This window comes from Podarcis vaucheri, assembly GCF_965113315.1.
Source record: "Podarcis vaucheri genome assembly, chromosome: 13".
Taxonomy (NCBI): Eukaryota; Metazoa; Chordata; class Lepidosauria; order Squamata; family Lacertidae; genus Podarcis; species Podarcis vaucheri.
This window is the reverse complement of record NC_138751.1, coordinates 1,679,657-1,701,065: the sequence shown is the minus strand read 5'-3', so window position 1 is coordinate 1,701,065 and position 21,409 is coordinate 1,679,657. Positions and strand designations below refer to the sequence as shown.

At 53.1% G+C, this 21,409-nt stretch overlaps 1 protein-coding gene across 1 annotated transcript; it reads left to right on the top strand.

The window, feature by feature from the left end:
* Positions 1-2,821: 2,821 nt before the first annotated feature.
* SLC25A11 (solute carrier family 25 member 11) lies at positions 2,822-18,783 on the top strand. The gene is made up of 8 exons (XM_082197860.1): positions 2,822-2,982; positions 7,654-7,806; positions 8,751-8,957; positions 10,450-10,540; positions 12,382-12,472; positions 12,680-12,779; positions 13,939-13,990; positions 18,154-18,783. The coding sequence occupies exons 1-8, from the start codon at positions 2,909-2,911 to the stop codon at positions 18,307-18,309; spliced, it is 924 nt and encodes a 307-aa protein (XP_082053986.1). The 5' UTR covers positions 2,822-2,908; the 3' UTR covers positions 18,310-18,783.
* Positions 18,784-21,409: the final 2,626 nt, after the last annotated feature.

The following is a 21,409-nucleotide window of genomic DNA, read 5'->3' as shown; positions in this document are numbered from 1 at the left end:
TGGAACAAAATAGATCTTTACATTTCCCTGTTTCCCAGCCAAGTTAATCACACCCTTTTGTCTTCATCTGGGTTTGTTATTTCTGGAATGGCTACCTGTCTGGCACTCAGGTATCAGGATGCCAGGGATTATCACTCAGGCAGAGGGGCTGCTGAGCAGCTGAGCTCACAGGTCTAGATGAATTTCTGATGTTTTCCCAGTGAGCCAGTACAGAGATCCATTGATCAGTGAATTCTTACTTTTGGTATCGTGCAGCAGAGGCCCTTTGAATAGATAGGAAGAAACTGTGACGAAGTGTTATGTGGGGACAAATCACCAAAGTCACAAAAGCGATTGTGCTGGTTTTGGTAGTGGGCTGCGTGTGCATATCTGCTGGAGGGGCAACCCCCTGCAACTGATAAATAAATTCCTGCAACAATTACCAGATTTGTTTTCAATGAATCTGGGGACACTTTTCAACTTCAATAGGAATGATAGAATTTTGTCAGGGGACTGATTTGTAAATCCAGGGATTGTCTGTCCCCAGGAAACAGGGACGTCTAGTAACCTTAATATAAATGCAATTACCGTATTTTTTGCACCATAACACTCACTTTTTTCCTCCTAGAAAGTAAGGGGAAATGTCTGTGCGTGTTATGGAGGGAATGCCTACGGGTGGCATGCCTACGGATTTTCCTCCTCTAAAAACTATGTGCGTGTTATGGTCGGGTGCGTGTTATAGAGCGAAAAATACGGTAATAATAATAGGAGTATTAGGTCATGCAAAACAAAAACATTACAAAACCACAAGCTGACATTCTATTTCCCCCCAAAATGATGCAAAACATATATGCATGCGGAAATTAAAAATAGCTACTTCCTTGATTTCCTGGTGGGGAAATTACCTCCGCTTCAAAGCATGGTATTGGGGGGAAACCGAATCAAATCTGTCCTGATTTTTTAATTTATTTTTTCGTGGGGGTGGTGGTGGTACTTTTCTGGTGATGCTCAGCACCTGCTGAGTCTGCCCACTGGGTAATCCAACAGGGTGGGCGGGTCACCCAGGAGACTCAACACCTAAACAGCCCCTGATCTTGCCTTTCCCCTGAGCTGGGGCTGCCCCCTGGCGCCCAGCACTGGCCCCTTTTGAAGCTGCCCTCCAGAGGCCTCAGCTGTCAGCATCCTGGGGTGGGAAGGTCAGCTGCCTAGCCCCCAGCTGGATCATGTCCTTCCAGCCGTGCTGCTGCGAAGATCCATCGACCTCTGGCTCCGACATAAATCAGCGACTCAGGCCTCCCAGACTTGAGCACACTATACATAGCAGAGCAAACTGCACAACAGAAGAGGCCTGAGGTGGTGTGGACACATGCTATAACTACGGATTTCTTGTTGTTTAGTCATTTAGTCGTGTCCGCCTCTTCGTGACCCCCTGGACCAGAGCACGCCAGGCACTCCTGTCTTCCACTGCCTCCCACAGTTTGGTCAAACTCATGCTGGTAGCTTCGAGAACACTGTCCCACCATCTCGTCCTCCGTCCTCCCCTTCTCCTTGTGCCCTCCATCTTTCCCAACATCCAGGGAGTCTTCTCTTCTCATGAGGTGGCCAAAGTCTTGGAGCCTCAGCTCAACATCAAAAAAACGGAGATCATGGCCACTGGTCCCATCACCTCCTGGCAAATAGAAGAGGAAGAAATGGAGGCAGGGAGAGATTTTACTTTCTTGGGCTCCATGATCACTGCAGATGGTGACAGCAGTCACGAAATTAAAAGACACCTGCTTCTTGGGAGAAAAGCAATGACAAATCTTAAAAAGCAGAGACATCACCTTGCCAACAAAGGTCTGTATAGTAAAAGCTCTGGTTTTCCCAGTAGTGATGAATGGAAGTGAGAGCTGGACCATAAAGAAGGATGATCGCCAAAGAATGGATGCTTTTGAATTATGGCGCTGGAGGAGACTCTTGAGAGTCCCATGGACTGCAAGAAGATCAAACCTCTCCATTCTGAAGGAAATCAGCCCTGAGTGCTCCCTGGAAGGACAGATCCTGAAGCTGAGGCTCCAACAACAACTATATATATACTGTGGTACCTCGGGTTAAGTACTTAATTCGTTCCGGAGGTCCGTACTTAACCTGAAACTGTTCTTAACCTGAAGCGCCACTTTAGCTAATGGGGCCTCCTGCTGCTGCTGCGCCGCCGGAGCATGATTTCTGTTCTTATCCTGAAGCAAAGTTCTGAACCCGAGGTACTATTTCTGGGTTAGCGGAGTCTGTAACGTGAAGCGTATGTAACCCGAGGTACCACTGTATATATGTATATATGTATGTGTGTGTGTATATATATATACGGTATATGCTTTCGTAGATTTTCACGGGTACAGGAATGCAGGTTTTGGTGTCTTCGGGTGTCTTCCCGTGTAAGAGTCGGGGTGTCTGTGCGACGTTTCGACGAGGTCTCACTCGTCATCTTCAGGCTGGTGCTTTCGGCTTCTTGTTACTGGAACAGAGCGTGTGTGTGTGTGTGTGTGTGTGTGTCCTAGGAACGAATGCATTATTTTTCCGAGTCCATCGATTCCCTCGCTTCCTTCGCAATTCATTTACCCGGCTCAGCCCAAATTAGCAGCCCATTTTCCGAGCTGCGCCTGCGCGCCTGCCGCGTGGGCTGATGGGAGCTGTAGTCCCGCAGGGGCCTCCTCGCCCGGGGAGCCAAGGAAGGCTCCGATTGGCCCAACGCGTCGCCCTCCTTTTGCCCACCCTCCGGGCGGCTTCGCGAGGCCTACTGCGCAGGCGCCTCCTTCTCCCACTCTCCTCCGCCTCTTCCGAGTCGGAAGTCCCGCCCCGGAAGCTCCTCTGGGCGCGCAGCCATTGGCTCCTTCGCGCTCCCCTCGCTCTCGCCCGCCGGAGTCACCTTGGTCCCGGCGCGAGCGGAGCCGTCATGGCGGCGTCGGGACCCGGCAAGCCCAAAACGTCGCCCAAGTCCGTCAAGTTCCTCTTCGGGGGCCTCGCCGGGTAAGAGCCGCCTCCGGACCCCCACCCCCCACCCCCAGGCCCGGCTGCGCGCGCACCCGCCGGCTGCCGCAAGGGCTCATGGGTAATGGGGGGTCTCTTCTCGCCCCCCCAGACCCAAAGGCCCAGGCTCCGCCCCCCTGGGGCCCTGCAGGCACCTCGTACTACAGTTCCCACCTGCTGGGAGTTGTAGTACGAGGCACCTGGGAGGGAAACAGGTGGGTTTTTTTAATCTGCCGCAAAGGCTCACGGGAAATGGGGGGCTCCCCCAGCCCCAAAGGCACCCCTTCTCCCATCCTGTGACCCTCCAGGCGACTGGCACCACAATGAAGAGAAAGGATCTGCTAGGGCAGCGGTTCTCCACCTGTGGGTCCCCAGATGTTGTTGGACTACAACTCCCATCATCCCCGTGCTCTGGCCTTGCTAGCTGGGGGTGATGGGAGTTGTAGTTCAACAACATCTGGGGACCCACAGGTTGAGAAAGGCTGAGCTAGGGGGTCCACACTGAGGCAGGGAGAAGCAGGTGCACAACTATGGGATGGCAGCAGCAGCACATAGGGAAAGAGTCAAGGGGGGACGTCTTGGGGGGCCACAAGCTGAACCCGAGACTACCGTGTGCTGCGGCAGCAAAAGAGGCGAACGCTGTTCTAGGCGGCGTCCTCAGAAGTCTAGGGTCCAGATCAAAGGAAGTCGCAGGGACTCGGGTCACTGTGCAAGAGCGGATGAGGCTGGCTAAGCAAGGAGTCCTATAGGGCTGGAAGGCATCCTCCGAGGGTCAGCCCCATGCGATGCTGGAATCAGAGCGGAAGAATCCCTGGAAGACGGCCGTCCAAGCTGCAAAAGGAGGTTGCTGGAAAAGGGAGCTCAAATTCTCTGGTGCAGGAACTCCCCATGGAGAGAGGTTAAATGCTTAAACAGGGAACGTGAGTGAGATATGTACAATTACACGGGGGGAAGTAAGCTGGCTCTAGGTGCTGGGTGTTGCTGCTCTGGCTTGGGGAGGGGGGTCTTATCACCTCCTTTAAGGCGGGGGACACCTGACTTGCCAGCAGCTCATGTGAAAAGGATCTTGGGTTTGGGGGGGAGTCTTGGTGGACCACAAGCTAAACGTAAGCCGGCAGCGTGATGCAGCAGCAGAAAAGGCTAATGCAATTCTAGGCTGCATCCTCAGAAGTCTAGAGTCCAGATCGAGGGAAGAAATAGTCCCACTCTGTTCCAACTTGGTCAGACCACACCTGGAATACCGTGTCCAATTCTGGGCACCACAGTTTAAGAAGGATGTTGACAACCTGGAAGGTGGGCAGAGGAGGGAGACCAAGATGATGAAGGGTCTGGAAACCAAACCTTGTGAGGAACGGTTGAAGGTGAGTTTAACACGGGGAAGAGAAGAGATGAGAGCCATCTTCAAACATCTCAAGGGCTGCCCCATGGAAGACGGAGCAAGCTTGTTTTCTCCTGCTCCGGAGGGTAGGACTCGAACCCGCAGCTTTGAGTTACGAGAAAGGAGATCCCGACTAAACACCAGGAAGACCTTTCTGGCAGCAAGAGCTGTTCAACGCTGGAATGGATGGACTTTGGAAGGTGGTGGACGCGCCTTGGCTGTTTTCAAAGAGAGGCCACCCGCTCACAGAATTACAGAGTTGCAAGGGGCCACGAGGGTCATGTGCTCCAACCCTGTGCAGGAATCCTTTCGCCCAACGTGCCTCTCGAACCCACAACCCTGAGATTAAAAGTGTCATGCTCTGCCTATGGAGCTAAGCTTCTACACTGCCAGGGATCCTTAAGCTGCGATTCGTGCATTGTAGGGGGACATGGACTAGAATGGTTCTTAACCTGGGGGTCCCCAGATGTTGTTGGACTACGACTCCCATCATCCCTAGCTAGCAAGGGATGATGGGAGTTGTAGTCCCAAAACATCTGGGGGACCCCCCAGGTTGAGAACTGCTGGACTAGATGATTCTACGGTCATCCGACGATGATTCTACGATTCAGTGATCCGGGGCTGAGCTACACTGATTGGAGTGGTGCTTTTTGTGCTGCCAGAACTGCTAATCCGCTTAAGTGAGGGATTAAACCGCATCAGGGGAAGGGGCGATGGAATGCTAACTGCTCTGGCTCCCCTCTGGTCAAATATCGGGGTGTCTCACGGGGGAACAGCTGGGGAGAGGAGGAAGAGGTGTGGCAAGGAAAGGGTTAGGGAGGAAGGTTTTGGGGGGAATGGTCTCCTCTGGCTTCTGGGGTGCTTTCCTTGCCACCCTCCCTGAAAAAAGCCTCTTATGTAACCGAGGGGTGTGTGAAGCAGATTTAGGCTGCCTTGCGGAGAGGGACACAGATGGAATCTGGCTTAATTAGGTTTCTGGAAGGATCTGAAGTGGGACGGAGGGGGAGTGCTTCGGGATTTGAATCCTGAGTTGTTGTTGTTTAGTCGTTGAGTCGTGTCCGCCTCTTTGTGACCCCCTGGACCAGAGCATGCCAGGCCCTCCTGTCTTCCACTGCCTCCCACAGTTTGGTCAAACTCATGCTGGTAGCTTCGAGAACACCGTCCCACCATCTCGTCCTCCGTCGTCCCCTTCTCCTTGTGCCCTCCATCTTTCCCAACATCAGGGTCTTTTCCAGGGAGTCTTCTCTTCTCATGAGGTGGCCAAAGTCTTGGAGCCTCAGCTTCAGGGTCTGTCCTTCCAGTGAGCACTCAGGGCGGATTTCCTTCAGAATAGATCGGTTTGACCTTCTTGCAGTCCATGGGACTCTCAAGAGTCTCCTCCAGCACCATAATTCAAAAGCATCCATTCTTCGGCGATCAGCCTTCCTTATGGTCCAGCTCTCACTGAATCCTGAGTAGGACAAGGCAAATATTTCTTGTGGGGTGGCTCCCTTAGGAGGAACGGCTGCTTTGTTTGGGAGAAAAGTTGCTATAGAAAAAATAGGGGGTTTGGCTTTTGCTACCCAGCTCCCCAAGGGACTGAGTCCTCTAAGTCCATGATCGGTCAGAGATGAATGGATGGAGGCAAGATCCAGAGAAAGCAAGGCAGATCTTGATTTTTCTGTTGCAACAGAGTTCCCTCCTCTGCTTGCAAGGAGGTCAGAGAGACAATAGTGCGCAAGCCCCTATAGAGACTTTTGAAATTGCCCACCCTGGGGCCCGAGACCACCCCCCAAATATATATCGCAGAAGGAGGCAGTCTCCTGCAGAAATTTGAAAGTGTTGCTTCTCTCCTGCCTGCCAGGATACCTGATTATGCCTTAAAGGTAAAGGGACCCCTGGCCATTAGGTCCAGTCGTGGCCGACTCTGGGGTTGCGGCGCTCATCTCGCTTTATTGGCCGAGGGAGCCAGCGTACAGCTTCCGGGTCATGTGGCCAGCAGGACTAAGCCACTTCTGGCGAACCAGAGCAGCGCACAGAAACGCCATTTCCCTTCCCGCCGGAGTGGTACCTATTTATCTACTTGCACTTTTGTGCTTTCGAACTGCTAGGTTGGCAGGAGCTGGGACCAAACAACGGGAGCTCACCCCGTCATTGCAGGGATTCGAACCGCCGACCTTCTGATCGGCAAGTCCTAGGCTCTGTGGTTTAACCCACAACACCACCCGCGTCCCTGGTTATGCCTTACTTGATTGCATTTTCTGGGTAGCCTGGCCATTCCTTTGAGATGGTAAATCTCTTACACATATTGAGAGTTTGCTCAACTTAACAGATACAGTGGTACCTCGGTTTAGGAACAGCTCTGTTTAAGAACTATTCGGTTTAAGAACTCCACAAAACCGGAAGCAGTGTCCCAGTTTGTGAACTTTACCTCGATCTAAAAACGGAATCTGTACGGTGGAAGGGCACCGGTGGCGGGAGGCCTCGTTAGGGAAAGGGCGCCTCGGTTTAAGAACAGCTTTGGTTTAAGAACGGACTTCCGGAGCAGATTAAGTTCATAAACCGAACTTACTTGCCAGATGTATTTGTAGGGAGGTATAAGCCCCTATAGCCCAAAGACAATTGGAAAGCTTTTTCCCGTTTCCTTCCTCCTTGCAGAGAAATATTTGAGGTCAATTTGGGAGAGTCAAAATGGTCTCAGGACTGCTCCCCTGTACTATTTCAGACACGTGGTTTATATACTTACATACGTGCTTGCCTTAAACGTTTATTCTATATTTGAGACCGTAGAATTCTTACAGCAACGTCAAGCGAGAGGCTACACCACGGGAGTTCAAGAAATAACATGTGGCTTGGAGGAAAAGTTTTCTTCCTCTCTCGCAACACAGCAACTGGTGAGCTGAGCCTTGGGAGATTCAGGACAGAGAACAGAAAGTCCTTCTAACTGATTGTGAAACGGCGGAACTCTCTGCTACAGGAGTCAGGGACGGCTTTAAAGGAGGATGAGACAAGTTCATGGAGGTGGAGAGAGCGATCGGTCACTCCTCCTGAGTCCAGCTTCTTGGAGTGTAGGGAGGAAGCAGCTTGGAGGAGCAGGTTAGAGTGTCTGGCAAGCGAGGAAGGGAAAAGAAGGAACTTCATTCCAGGGGGAAACTCCGTTGGCCATCCTCAAAACGTATAGGACCGTAATCAGAGATATCTAGGTGGGGGTTGCAGGAGGGGGGTCCTCACTCTCCAGCCCATTCTGCTGCTTCTCCCTGTTCTCCCCCAGCCCTCAAGTGACCTCTTGCCCCTTCTCTCTGCCCCCCCCCCAGCATGGCGGCCACTGTCTTTGTGCAGCCCCTGGACCTGGTGAAGAACCGGATGCAGCTGAGCGGCGAAGGCGCCAAGACGAAGGAGTACAAGACCAGCTTCCACGCCGTGGGGAGCATCCTCCGCAAGGAGGGCGTGCGGGGCATCTACACCGGGTAAGGGGCCTTGGGGGGCCTGGTCTGTGTGTGTGTGTGAGAGAGAGAGAGAGAGGAGTATGGCAGGGGCACTTGGCTGCAGAACAGGTGATTTTTATTATTGTTTATTCAGTTTATATACCACTAGCCCCTTTCTTCCCTTCCTTCCTTCCTTCCTTCCTTCCTTCCTTCCTTCCTTCCTTCTTTTCCTTTCCCTTCCTTCCTTCCTTCCTTCCTTCCCTCCCTCCCTCCCTCCCTCCCTCCCCCTTCCCTTCCCTTCCCTCTCTCTCTCTCTCTCTCCCTCCCTCCCTTCCTCCCTCCCTTCCTTCCTTCCTTCCTTCCTTCCTTCCTTCCTTCCTTCCTCCCTCCCTTCCTTCCTCCCCCCTTCCCTTCCCTTCCCTTCCCTTTTCCTCCCTCCCTCCCTCCCTCCCTCCCTCTCCTCTGTGGGGGCAGAAGGAAGAGAAGTTTAAAGGCTGTCCCTGGCAGGATGTATTGAGATCCTGGTTTCCACTTGGGGGCTAAGCTGCCAGCCCCCCCTGTTTATTTGGGTGGTGCGTAGCCCCACAGTCTTCTCAGTTGCTGCACCCCCCCCCCCGGCGGAATGCCCTCCTGTCAGACATCAAACAGATAAACTATGACTTTTAGAAGACACCCGAAGGCAGCCCTTTACAGGGTAGTTTTTAATGTTTGAGGTTTTATATCGTTTTTAATAACCGCCCAGAGTGGGGCAACCCCTTCAGATGAGCAGCATATGAACACTAAAATTGCTACGAACCATTAATATTTGTTCAAGTTGACCCTGGAGCGTGAACACGGCTCAAAATGTGCAGCCCGGGAGAATCGTAGCGCTGCAGCCGCAAACCCCTTCAGTGCCAGCGAGAGGCGTGGGTGGCTGTGGGTGGCAGGAGGGGCTCCTCTGGTTCTCAGTCTGGGGGTTCCCCCCGTGCTCCCCCCTCTCTCGGCAGGCTGTCCGCCGGCCTCCTGCGCCAGGCCACCTACACCACCACCCGCCTGGGCATCTACACCATCCTCTTTGAGAAGCTCACCTCCTCCGACGGGACGCCCCCCAACTTCTTCATGAAGGCCGTGATCGGGATGACGGCGGGCGCCATTGGGGCCTTTGTGGGCACGCCTGCTGAGGTGGCGCTCATCCGCATGACGGCCGACGGCAGGTGGGTAGGGGAGACCCCTTGGTGCATTGGCAGGGGGCCTGGTGCTGGCGGCGAAATGCAGACCGGTTCTCTTTTCTGTTTGGGCAGATACCGTATTTTTCACTCTATAAGACGCACTTTTCCCCCTTCAAAAATGAAGGGGAAATGTGTGTGCGTCTTATGGAGCAAATGCAGGCTCCTTGGCTTCAGCAATAGCAATGCGAAGCCTCTGAAGCGCAGAGGGAGAGCTTCCTCCACGCTCCAGAGGCTTCGCGTTGCTTTTGCTGAAGCTGCCTGAAGCCCCCGGAGTGCAGGGAACTCCCGCTGCGCTCCGGGAGCTTCAGGCAGCTATCCGCAAGCCTTCGGAGCTCAGCAGGAGTTCCCACAGCACTCCAAAGGCTTGCGGATAGCCGCCTGAAGCCTGGAGAGTGAGAGGGGTCGGTGCACACCGATCCCTCTTGCTCTCCAGGCTTCGCTTTGCTGGAGAGGTGCTGCACAGTTTTCCCTTTCTGTGCAGCGCCCCTTCAGCGAAGCGGGAGGAGAAATGGAAGGGGCTCCGTTTTTCCTGCTGCTTCGCTGAAGGGGCGCTGAGCAGAGAGTGGGAGAATTATTATTTTCCCTGTTCTCCCCCTCCTATGGTCTGGTGCGTCCTATAGAGCTAAAAATACGGTAATTTTTATTTCGTACATAAAACAAGAGAGAACAGTTAGAACATTGAAAGATAAGAAACAAACACAGAAGACTGGCAGGCAGAATGAGTTCAGGGTTGAAATAACCAGAGTCCGAGTAAAGACTGTCGGCGTTCTCCCATCCAGTCTTGCTCCAGAGACACGTGCCAGGGTTCTGACGATGGTTTCGCTCTTTAGGTCCTAAAAGAATGCCAAATCATATTGCAAGTGTCTGGAAGTTTTGATCCTTGTATCTTTATCTATAAATTTCTTCTTTATAGCACAAAGCTTCCAGTGTAAGATTTGGGGCTGTTTCCCTTTGAGTTGCAACTATTATTTGTGATGTCAAGATCATACAGGAGACCAATTCTTTGGACAGTATATCCACATCGGTATCACCGAAAATACTCAGCAACTTTAATTCTGGGTAGCAAGCCGTAGCTCCTTTAGTAATATTTATCGTTTCTCTCGAAACCATGTCCCCGAAACCTTGCAGCGACTTACTTCCCTGCCACTAACGGGCCGAGTTTTCTGCAGTCCCTCCAGCAATTAGGAAGAAAACATTTTTGACATTTGAAGAGTGTTCTGGTCTGTGTGCCGATTTCAAGGAGTTTGCCCTAAGAAAGCTGGAAACAGTCCAGCTGTTTCCAAGCAAAGAATGTTATCTGAGGATCGAGTCCAGTCCCGGATTTGGCCGGCTTGTCTTGGAAATGAAGTCTCCTCCACCGTGCATGTGATAAAGGAATGCCAAAAATGCAGGCTGGTTCTGGTTGGGAAGATCTGGGCCTGTTTCTCTCTCTTTCTCACCTCTTCTCTCTTCCTTCTTCTTCTTTCCTCTGTTCCAGGTTGCCTCCTGACCAAAGGAGGGGCTACACAAACGTCTTCAATGCGCTTCTGCGGATAACCCGCGAGGAGGGGGTTCCCACGCTCTGGAGGGTACGGCCCTTTAGAAAGAGGGTGGGCTTGGGGAAAGTTTCGATTCTGCCCTCGCGATTGCTCAAGTTTCACCCAACAAGGAGGTTTGGGCCTCTTCTGCAATTTAATGAGTTTATTACAGTGGAGGAAATGGGCTCTCGGGCTCTCGTTCATTTGCGAGTACGCACAGAGGCGAGCTTGAAAATTCCTCTTTTTGCCTGGCTGTCTGGTGCCGATAATGGAATGGAAAGAAAACCCTTCCTGCTTTCTGTATTAAGGGCAAATGACTCTTGAAATGCCACTTCCCTTTCTCACCTGCCTTGGCCAGGTACAGGGAGACTTCTGCTCTTGAACTGCTCCGTCCCCGAACGTTTCGGCTCCTGAACATCAAAAACCTGGAAGCAAATGTTCTGGTTTTCGAACGTTCCTCAGAACCCAAACGTCCGACACGGCTTCTGTTCTGCAAAAAGCCTAGCTGCCAAAGAAGCCTCGGAATTCGAAGGTTTCGGAAGTCAAACGTCCTTCTGGAACGGATTATGTTCGACTTCTGAGGTTACACTGGATTGGGTGGGGGCTTTTCTGGCTGCCTCTCCTCCTCTCGTCTCCCCCATTGCGTTTTCCAAGTGTCTTCCTCCCTTAGCTATGTGCCCTTATTTAAACTTACTTGGGGGCGAAATAAGAAGGGGCGGATCTCCCTGTCGGGCCTGGGAAAACAGCTCGCTCTCGCCTTAATTCTGGGCTCTGCTAAGGCAGCCGGTGGTCTCCTTGCCCCAAAACACGGATCTGTGTTTTGTGCCTCTGCCAGGGCAAGGGCTTTCCTCCCGCTGATCTCCAGCGTCCATTTTAAGAGAGCAGCTCTGGGGGTCTGGGTGGGTTTGAGGTTGCTGCAACCAGGCTAGTCTCTGCAAAAAGATAAACCGTTGAAGAGGGTCCTTCTGGGTTCCCTGGCCTGGCCCTGGACACAAGCCTGGCCTCAGCCACCCAGCCTCCACCTTTCGCCCCTTCTTGGGGCTTCCAACCCAGGAGGGGAATCATAGAATCATAGAATCCTAGAGTTGGAAGAGACCACAAGGGCCATCAAGTCCAACCCCCTGCCAAGCAGGAAACTCCATCAGAGCACTCCTGACATATGGTTGTCAAGCCTCTGCTTAAAGACCTCCAAAGCAGGAGACTCCACCACACTCCTTGGCAGCAAATTCCACTGTTGAACAGCTCTTACTGAGCCACAGCTCAGCCGGCTCCGGGTTCAATCTCTTAACGGCACCTGCTGACAGAGATGTTTATTCCCTGAAACCCTGGAGAGCCTCTGCTGCTGCTGATCAGTGTAAAAAGGTAAAGGGACCCCTGACCATTAGGTCCAGTCGTGGCCGACTCTGGGGTTGCGGTGCTCATCTCGCTTTACTGGCCGAGGGAGCCGGCATACAGCTTCCGGGTCATGTGGCCAGCAGGACTAAGCCGCTTCTGGCGAACCAGAGCAGCGCACGGAAATGCCGTTTACCTTCCCGCCGGAACAGTACCTGTTGATCTACTTGCACTTTGACGTGCTTTCGAACTGCTAGGTTGGCAGGAGCAGGGACCAAGCAACGGGAGCTCACCCCGTCACGGGGATTCGAATCGCCGACCTTCCGATCGGCAAGCCCTAGGCTCTGTGGTTTAACCCACAGCGCCACCTGTGTCCCGGCTGGTCGGTGTAGACAGCACAAATGTAGTCGGACCCAGTGGTCTGGCTGGTCTGCCCTTCCTGGCCGCTGATCTGAGCAGCTGCTCCTTCTCCGCAAGGCGAGAGCCCCTCTCCCTACCTTGAGGGGAGCTTCCGATGCCCCCCCCCCAGCCCCTAATGGCTTTTCTCCTCCATCCCATAGGGCTGTGTCCCCACCATGGCCAGAGCCGTCGTCGTCAACGCAGCCCAGCTGGCCTCCTACTCCCAGTCCAAGCAGTTCCTCCTTGATTCGGGTAAGCGGCGTCCCAGTTGGGGGCAGAGGGGTGAGGAAGGCCTGGAGGGGTCTCCGTCCTCTCTGCCGGCCCAGCCAGGCCCCTGCAAGCTCTGCCGCCCTCTTTCCTGTGGGGCTTGAGGGCTCCCAGAGGGGAAGGGGGGCTCAGGGGTCCCAGAGGCGATGGCGGCAGCAGCAGGAGCCGAAACGTCCTCCGCCTCGTCCGCAGGTTACTTCCGGGACAACATCTTGTGCCACTTCTGTGCTAGCATGATCAGTGGTTTGGTGACGACTGCAGCCTCCATGCCGGTGGATATTGCCAAGACCAGGTCAGGAGCACAAGGAAGTGGGTCTTGGGTCTGCTGGGGGGCGGGGGAGGAAGGAAGAGCAGCCTTTGGGGGTGGGGGTGAGGTCAGGGAGGGAGAGGGCAGCCTGGGATTGACCCTCTTCTTTGTAAATTATTATTATTATTATTATTATTATTATTATTATTATTATTATTATTAATTTATACCCCACCCTCCCTGCCCAAAGCCAGGCTCAGGGCGGCTAACACCAGTAAAATTACAAAATTACAGTAAAAACATAGTTACAGATAGGTAGCCGTGTTGGTCTGCCATAGTCAAAATGAAAAAATTCCTTCCAGTAGCACCTTAAAGACCAACTAAGTTAGTTCTTGGTATGAGCTTTCGTGTGCATGCACACTTCTTCAGATACATAATATTATGTAAAAACATAATAGGGGGAAAAACACACCAATTTAGAATACAGGTTAAAATGCACTTTAAAATGCAGCCTCATTTTAAAAGCAGCCCATAGATCAGAACCATAAGGGGAGGGAAACGTAAGGGTCAGACCGAGTCCAAACTGAAGGCCAGGCGGAACAGCTCCGTCTTGCAGGCCCTGCGGAAAGATGTCAAGTCCCGCAGGGCCCTGGTCTCTTGTGACAGAGCGTTCCACCACGTCGGGGCCAGTGCCGAAAAGGCCCTGGCCCTAGTTGAGACCAATCTAACCACCTTGCGACTTGAGACCTCCAAAATGTCGTCATTTGTGGACCTTATTAAATGCGTAACAAGCAGAACATTCCCGAATTTCAACAAGAGAAACGGAACAATTGAGCATAATCAGGTACAGGGTAGGGAGACAAAAAGCAGGAAGAGAAATATTGCACGAGGCAGGTGCCAAATAGCCAATTTGTTCCTGATTTATTTATGGCCTTTAAACCGCCTTTTCCTCCAAGGAGCTCAAGCTGATTCCTCGCTTAATCCCCACGACAACCTTGTGCGGTAGGTCAGGCTGAGAGACCTCAGTGGCTGGCCCCCAAGGTCTTACCCAAGCGAGCTCCATGCCTGAGTGGATGATTCGAACCCTAGCCTCTCCCAGCTCCTAGTCCAACACTCCCACAAGTGTGCCGCACTGGCTGGAAGCGGCTTCAGCAGCAGAGGGTCACATCTTACCCCCCCTTTTTTTTTGCATTTCCCCCTCCAGGATCCAGAACATGCGGATGATTGATGGGAAGCCAGAGTACCGGAATGGGCTGGTGAGTGTGGGCCGGGCTCTTTTGGGGGGATCCGGCCTCTCTTCCCCACCCCAGTCAGGGAAGCACGGAAGCCCCCATGAGGTTTGGCATTGGGGGGAAAGAGGTTTATAGTCCTCAAGGATGCGCAACGTCAGTTTGGCAGTGGGCAACTGCTCAGCAGAGGCGTCTGGAGGCGGTTGGAGGATGGATGGCGGCTAATGGATTGAGGTTGAATCCTGGCAAGACAGAAGTACTGTTTTTGGGGGACAGGGGGCGGGCAGGTGTGGGGGACTCCCTGGTCCTGAATGGGGCAACTGTGCCCCTGAAGGACCAGGTGTGCAGCCTGGGAGTCATTCTGGACTCACCACTGTCCATGGAGGCGCAGGTCAGTTCTGTGTCCAGGGCGGCTGTTTACCAGCTCCATCTGGTACGCAGGATGAGACCCTTCCTGGCCGCAGACTGTCTCGCCAGAGTGGTGCATGCTCTGGTTATCTCCCGCTTGGACTACTGCAATGCGCTCTGCGTGAGGCTACCTTTGAAGGTGACCCGGAAACTACAACTAATCCAGAATGCTGCAGCTAGACTGGTGACTGGGAGCGGCCGCCGGGACCACATCGTACCGGTCCTGAGAGATCTGCATTGGCTCCCAGTACGTTTCCGAGCACAATTCAAAGTGTTGGTGCTGACCTTGAAAGCCCTAAACGGCCTCAAAGGCCCAGTAGACCTGAAGGAGCGTCTCCACCCCCATCGTTATGCCCAGACACTGAGGTCCAGCTCCGAGGGCCTTCTGGTGGTTCCCTCCCTGCGAGAAGCCAAGTTACAGGGAACCAGGCAGAGGGCCTTCTCGGTGGTGGCGCCCGCCCTGTGGAACGCCCTCCCAGCAGATGTCAAAGAGATAAACAACTACCTGACATTCAGAAGACATCTGAAGGCAGCCCTGTTCAGCGAAGTTTTTAATGTTTGATGTATTACAGTATTTTAATATTTTTTTGGAAACCGCCCAGAGTGGCTGGGGAAGCCCAGCTAGATGGGTGGGGTATAAATAAATAAAATAATAATAATAATAATAATTAATAATAATTATCAGCGGCAGCTGGAATGGACTGGAGTGGGCTGCTCAGGATGCCTTGCGGTTGTTGGGGAAGAGGGGAGGCTGGGTTCGCACTCTCACCCCACAGCTTGCCTCATGCCCTACACCAGAGCCAAGCCCAGGGCCTGCAGCTCAAAGGGGCACCTCTCTCCTTGGCTGGCAGGGGGAAGCTGCTTTCTGCTCCTTCTCTCCTGGAAGGGGGTGGAAGACTTTGGACCCCTGGCCCCTCTCCCTTCGGAGGCGGACATGGCCCTCCCAGCCAAGAGACGGATCACGGAGCCCACGGTATGCAGAGCAAGAGCAGCTGTCCTCTATCCCTCCCTCGCTTGTGCCCCTGGGTAGAAAAACACAGAGAGCTCCTACCCCTTGCTCTCCCTTCACAGCTGGAGCCAGCAATGTTTCTGAACGCCATTGGCTGGAAATGATATTTATACATACATACATACATACATACATACATACATACATACATACATACCCAAGGGACGTGGGTGGCGCTGTGGGTTAAACCACAGAGCCTAGGACTTGCTGATCAGAAGGTCGGCGGTTCGAATCCCCGCCACGGGGTGAGCTCCCGTTGCTCGGTCCCAGCTCCTGCCAACCCAGCAGTTCGAAAGCACGAAGTGCAAGTAGATAAATAGGTACCACTCCGGCGGGAAGGTAAACGGCGTTTCCGTGCGCTGCTCTGGTTTGCCAGAAGCGGCTTGGTCATGCTGGCCACATGACCTTTACATACATACCCCACCCATCTGGCTAGGTTTCCCCAGCCACACAATAAAACATCAAACATTAAAAGCTTCCCTAAACTGGGCTGCCTTCAGCTGACTTCTAAATGTCAGGTAGGTGTTTATTTCCTTGACATCTGGTGGGAGGGCATTCCACAGGGCGGGTGCCACCACTGAGAAGGCCCTCTGCCTGGTTCCCTGTAACTTGGCTTCTTGCAGGGAGGGAACCGCCAGAAGGCCCTCAGCGCTGGACCTCAGTGTCTGGGATGGAGACGCTCCTTCAGGGATACAGGACCGAGGCCATTTAGGGCTTTCAAGGTCAGCACCAACGCTTTGAATTGTGCTCAGAAACGTCCTGGGAGCCAATGTAGGTCTTTCAGGACCGGTGTAATGTGGTCTCCCAGCCACAGTGGGAACCAGACGCTGGGCTGGGTGGACCAATGGTCGGATCCTGCGGGGTTTTGCTTATGTTCTTTACTGCTCCACCCGTCGTGTGCCGGCCTCCCATCTCTTGCCCTCGGAGAGGCGTTTTGCTTCTCGCCACAGCTGATTTGGAGAGGGCTGCTTGGTAGGCACAAAAGAGACCTCTCTTCGCCAGGACTTTGCCCCGTCGGCTTCCGTCTTGTTTTGCCGGAGGAGAGAAGCGGCCAAAGTCCAAGCGGCTGGCCGCTCTTTCCCTTCTTGGAGAGCTAGGTTTGCGTGGGGACTGGTGACCCCCTCCGGCCTCCCCTGCCCTCCCACTGTTCTATCTGCCCGCCAGACACCCACCTCCCCACTGCCAGCAATAAAGCAATAAATCGCAGAGGGCTGGTGAAATTCTCTTTATGGAAAGAAGCTAAACAGCTCAGGCCTGGGGAGCCGAGCGACTCTTCCTAGTAGGTCAGTTGCCTTGCCCCAGCTCTCTCAGTCCCCATCTTCTTCCCTGATTCCTTCCCAAACAATCTTAAGACTCCTTCATCTTGCCTCACTTTGCACCATCCTCTTCTTACCTCCAGAGGTCATCCAGTCCCACCCCAGCTTATCCTTTGGGTTCCTGCCTGTTCCACCATCCTCTTCCTTCTTATCACATTTGCACCCCACCTTTTCCTCCCATGGGGTACAAGGGAGGCCTCCTTGCCTGGCTCTCCCCACATTCATTTTTTTGTTTTTGAAATCATTTCTATTTGATTTTACAAATATAAACTTATAACAATCCAGATGCCTATCCATATATAGAGATTACTCTGAATCTCAAGACTTCCCTCCCTCCGTGGGTCCTATTGTCAACACTGACAACTGCATATTATCCCATAATCTATATTTCATATCCATCCATATTAGACATCTTGTTTGTTGCATTATAAGTGGCATTAAAACCCTGCTAATGTTTTCATCTGCTTGCAGTGCTCTCCTAAATAAATTACAATTTCCCCCCATTCTTTTTTGAAGTTTTTGTCCTCTTGGTTCCTGAGCTTTCCAGTCAGTTTTGCCATTTCGGCATAGTCCAACAGCTTTATTTGCCATTACTCTCTGGTAGAGACTTTGCCTTCTTTCCATCTCTGGGCTAGGAGCATCCTTGCTGCTCTTGTTCCATACATAAAAAGTCTTTTCTGATCCTCTGGGGTGTCGGTACCTATAATTTCTAATAGAAAAGCTTCTGGTTTTTTAACAAAAGTTATTTTAAACATTTTCTTCATTTCATTATACATCATCTGCCAGAAAGCTTTTGTTATGTTACAGTTCCACCACATGCGATAAAAAGGTACCTTCTTTTTCTTTACGTTTCCAGCAGATATTTGAACTTCTCCTATACATTTTTGCTAACTTAGGTAAAGGTAAAGGGACCCCTGACTATTAGGTCTAGTCACGGATGACTCTGGGGTTGCGGCACTCATCTCGCTTTATTGGCCGAGGGAGCCGGTGTACAGCTTCCGGGTCATGTGGCCAGCATGACAAAGCCGCTTCTGGCGAACCAGAGCAGCGCACGGAAACGCCGTTCACCTTCCCACCGGAGCGGTACCTATTTATCTACTTGCACTTTGACGTGCTTTCGAACTGCTAGGTGGGCAGGAGCAGGGACCGAGCAACGGGAGCTCACCCCGTCATTGCGGGGATTCGAACCGCCGACCTTCTGATCGGCAAGTCCTAGGCTCTGTGGTTTAACCCATAGCGCCACCTGCGTCCCTTTGCTAACTTAGTAGGAGTCAAATACCGCCTCTCCCCAGCTCATTTAATCCCCAAAACAACCACCGCCCTGCGAGGTGGGCCAGGCGAAGAGAGTGATTCCCCGGCCCTCAAGCTCCCCCCCAGTGAGCTTCCTTTGCGCCGCGGCCCTAGCTCTAACCACTGCACCACCGCTGCCCCTGACCCCGCCTCCCTTTGCCTTGCAGGACGTGCTGGTGAAAGTGATCCGCTACGAGGGGTTCTTCAGCCTGTGGAAAGGCTTCACCCCCTACTACGCCCGCCTGGGGCCCCACACCGTCCTCACCTTCATCTTCCTCGAACAGATGAACAAGTTCTACAAGCAGTTCTTCCTCAGTGCCTGAGTTTGGGGGAGCGAAGGAGAGACCCCCCCCTCGACTCCTGGAGCTCCCCTGTCTCAAGTGCCATGAGCGCACCTTCCGAGAGCCCCTTACCTGTGGGGAGGGAGGGGGTGCCTGCCTTCTCCCTCGCCCCACCCCTAAAAAATTCATTTTTTCAGAGTGTGTCTAGGCCTGCTCTCCCCATCTCTCTCTCACACACACATCTAGCCAATCATGAGGCAGGGTTTCTCCCCTCCTGGTGCACTGTGGGCAGATGGTGGAGAACGCTGTGTTTTCTGGGGGGTTAAAATGCATTTAAAATTATTTATTGTCAGGGGAGGGGGGAGTTCTGGGCCGGGGGCCGCCGGTGGGACGTTCCCTTTCCCTCCCTGCAGCCGAACTGCCGCCTGGGTTGTGGCCGTGTGGCCAGTGACGGTTCCGCCGTCCCCATCCCCAACTTTGCTTTCGACTTAGTAAAAACCAATCATGGTCTTAAAACCGTTTTGTTTCTGCTGTGACGTCCTTCTGCGGAGTCTGGGGGGGTGTGTGTGCGCGCTCTTGGTTGGGCACCCAGCTGAACACTGGGAGATTCAAGACCGATAAGTGGAAGTCTGAATAGTTGGTCTGCGGAACTCCTTCCCACAGGAGCCAGAGGCAGCCAGGTGGCTTTGAAAGAAGATTGGACCATGGAGGAGACGGCTGCCGATGGCTACCCTATTTAAACGCATAACGCTCACGTATTTAACGCTGATTTTTCTTTCCCAAAAAGGGGCGCGCAACTTATTATGCAAGGAAAGCGTTTTTTTAGTAACAAACGTGTTTACGTCGCTTGCCCGCCTGCTCCCCTTGTACATTCGACTGGCGCTGAGGAGGTGTGCTGAGAAAATCCTGCAACTCTTACACAGTGAATGCTTTGGGACCAGTTTTAAGGACCAAAAAAAGAGAGGGGGCTGTGACTATTATGCGATGGAAGGCAGCGTTGCTTTTCTCCAGCTTTGTGCATTTACGAAAGGCTCCCTGGCCCAGGAGGCCGGGAAGCCGTTGTGTCAAGTCCGCAGGATCCTCTTTGCTCAATCATTTGCTCAAGGCCTCCCACCTTCGCCCCCTCTGCAAGGCCAAATGGGAGGGGAGGAGCTCGGAGGCAGCGCTGAAGGCTGGGGTGGGAAGCCTCCCAGGAACCTGGAGGAAGACGCCAAATGGGTGTTGCAGTAAAACCTTCCCTGCGGGTGGGACGGCTGTGTGAGTCAGGGGTTTTATTTTTTGAGCTGTGATGGTTGCATCGCAGAGGGTTGAGCTAGATTTGGGGGTCTGACTCCGCAATTCTAAGAGGAGCCGGAGACCAGAGCGTCATCTGAAGGGAGGAGCCTCCAGTTGGTGTTCAGTGTGAACAAAAGAGGATTGGGACCGGTCACAAGGAACAGACCGAACAAGGGGATTCCTGCCTTGCAGGGGGTTGGTCTAGATGACTCCTGGGGACCCATTTCTATGAGGAGAGGGTCAGGAGCCAGGTTGGGAGAGACAGTTTTGGCCTCGGTCTACATAACACATCCTAAAAAGCATTGCAATGTACACAGCCATCCCAGTGGCTGCGCCCGGGCTGGTTGCGGCCATCGTGAGCCTGAGGGAGGCGCTCAGGGTTCTTCGCATTGCCACCTCCCAGTTTCCTACAGGCTGTGCTGGTCCCGGGGGTTAACCGAGAGGCGAGGTCCGAGTCCAGTCCGGTATGGAGGCTGTCCGTCAAAGCTGTAGCTGGGTCCAAGGCGGGGAGTCGGGTGAGGTCAGGAGCTCTGGCAGAAAGGCAGGAAAGGGTTCAGGCAGGAACTAGAAACCAACAATCTTGCTCCCGCAACTTGGGGCTGGGGCTGGCCGGCTTTATCTGCCCCGAGGCATAAGGCGGTCCCGGTCCACAGGTGACTCGCCTCTCCTGGCCTGGAGACGAGCACTCCTCCTGCGGGAACTTAGTTCCCTCCGCCTCTCTGCCCTGAGCCTCTGCAGCTCAGGAGAGGCTGGAGGGTTACTGGACCCAGAGGCAGCCTCACCTTCCTCTGCCGAGGCTGAGAGTGGAGCACCTGCAGGCAATGTGCCCTCCATCCCCTCAGGAGCCAGAGCAGACTCAGCTGGTGTCTGCACCTGAGGATCCAGCACAGGTGAGAACCCTTCAGGCTCATGCCCCAGCCCCGGCTCAGCTGGTTCTGGAGGCGGGGACTCCTGTGCAGGCTGGGATTCCTCCGGTTCAGCCTCTGAGTCCGAATCCCAGGCCATCACACAGGCCAACTCAACATCCACAGAGACTAATCTTTTCTCCTTGGGAGTGGGACTCGCTGGTAGTCCGTGTGGATGTTTTAACACTGAGGCGCCTATCAGATATGAAGCCCGACGAGGTCCTGTTATGTTGGGAGAGGATGTCAGTTTATAGGTACATACGAACGTATGTGGTGGGAATGTCTGCAAACAACAGTTCTGAAGTATATCAATCAAGTAAGGCTGGGGTTATTTGGATTTCCTGAGCTGTAATCGGAGACACCTCTTTGACAAACTTCCTTCCACAATTGTTCTGTACATTTGTATGAAAGGGGAATTGATCCCTTTAGTCTCTTATTGCCATCTTTTCATATTCTGTTAGTTTCCTTGCAGCTTTGTATTTAATTGGTGTGTGACATGTGATTATTTTCTAAACACCTCTGCTCCTGTAAGGGGTTGCCCCTGGCTACAATCATCTTTCAAATCCTGCGACTGCAGTTCATTCCATACATTCACACGAGATAATCTATTTTTATTTTCAAATGGAGGAGGATGTCAAATACCAATTTGAGAGCGATTCCGAGTTAGGGTGGTTTGCTTGTCGATCTCTCTCTCTCTCTCTCTCACGCATGCAAACACTTTCCTTTGGGCTGATGCTCTTCGCCAAACTGGATGGAACCTCAAATGTCCAGATGCGCCCCAAATTCAGCTCGGCTGGATTGTGACCTTCCCAGCAGAAACCCCGAGGGAAATGGCTTGGAGGTGCCTCTGGGGGCGACCCAGAGACACAGGCTGGCCTCCTGGGGAGGCGGGGGGGGCGCGTCTTCAGGCTCCTGGTCTTGCCTCTTAATTCCAGGGGGAAGCCCCAGGACTCTTGAACCCA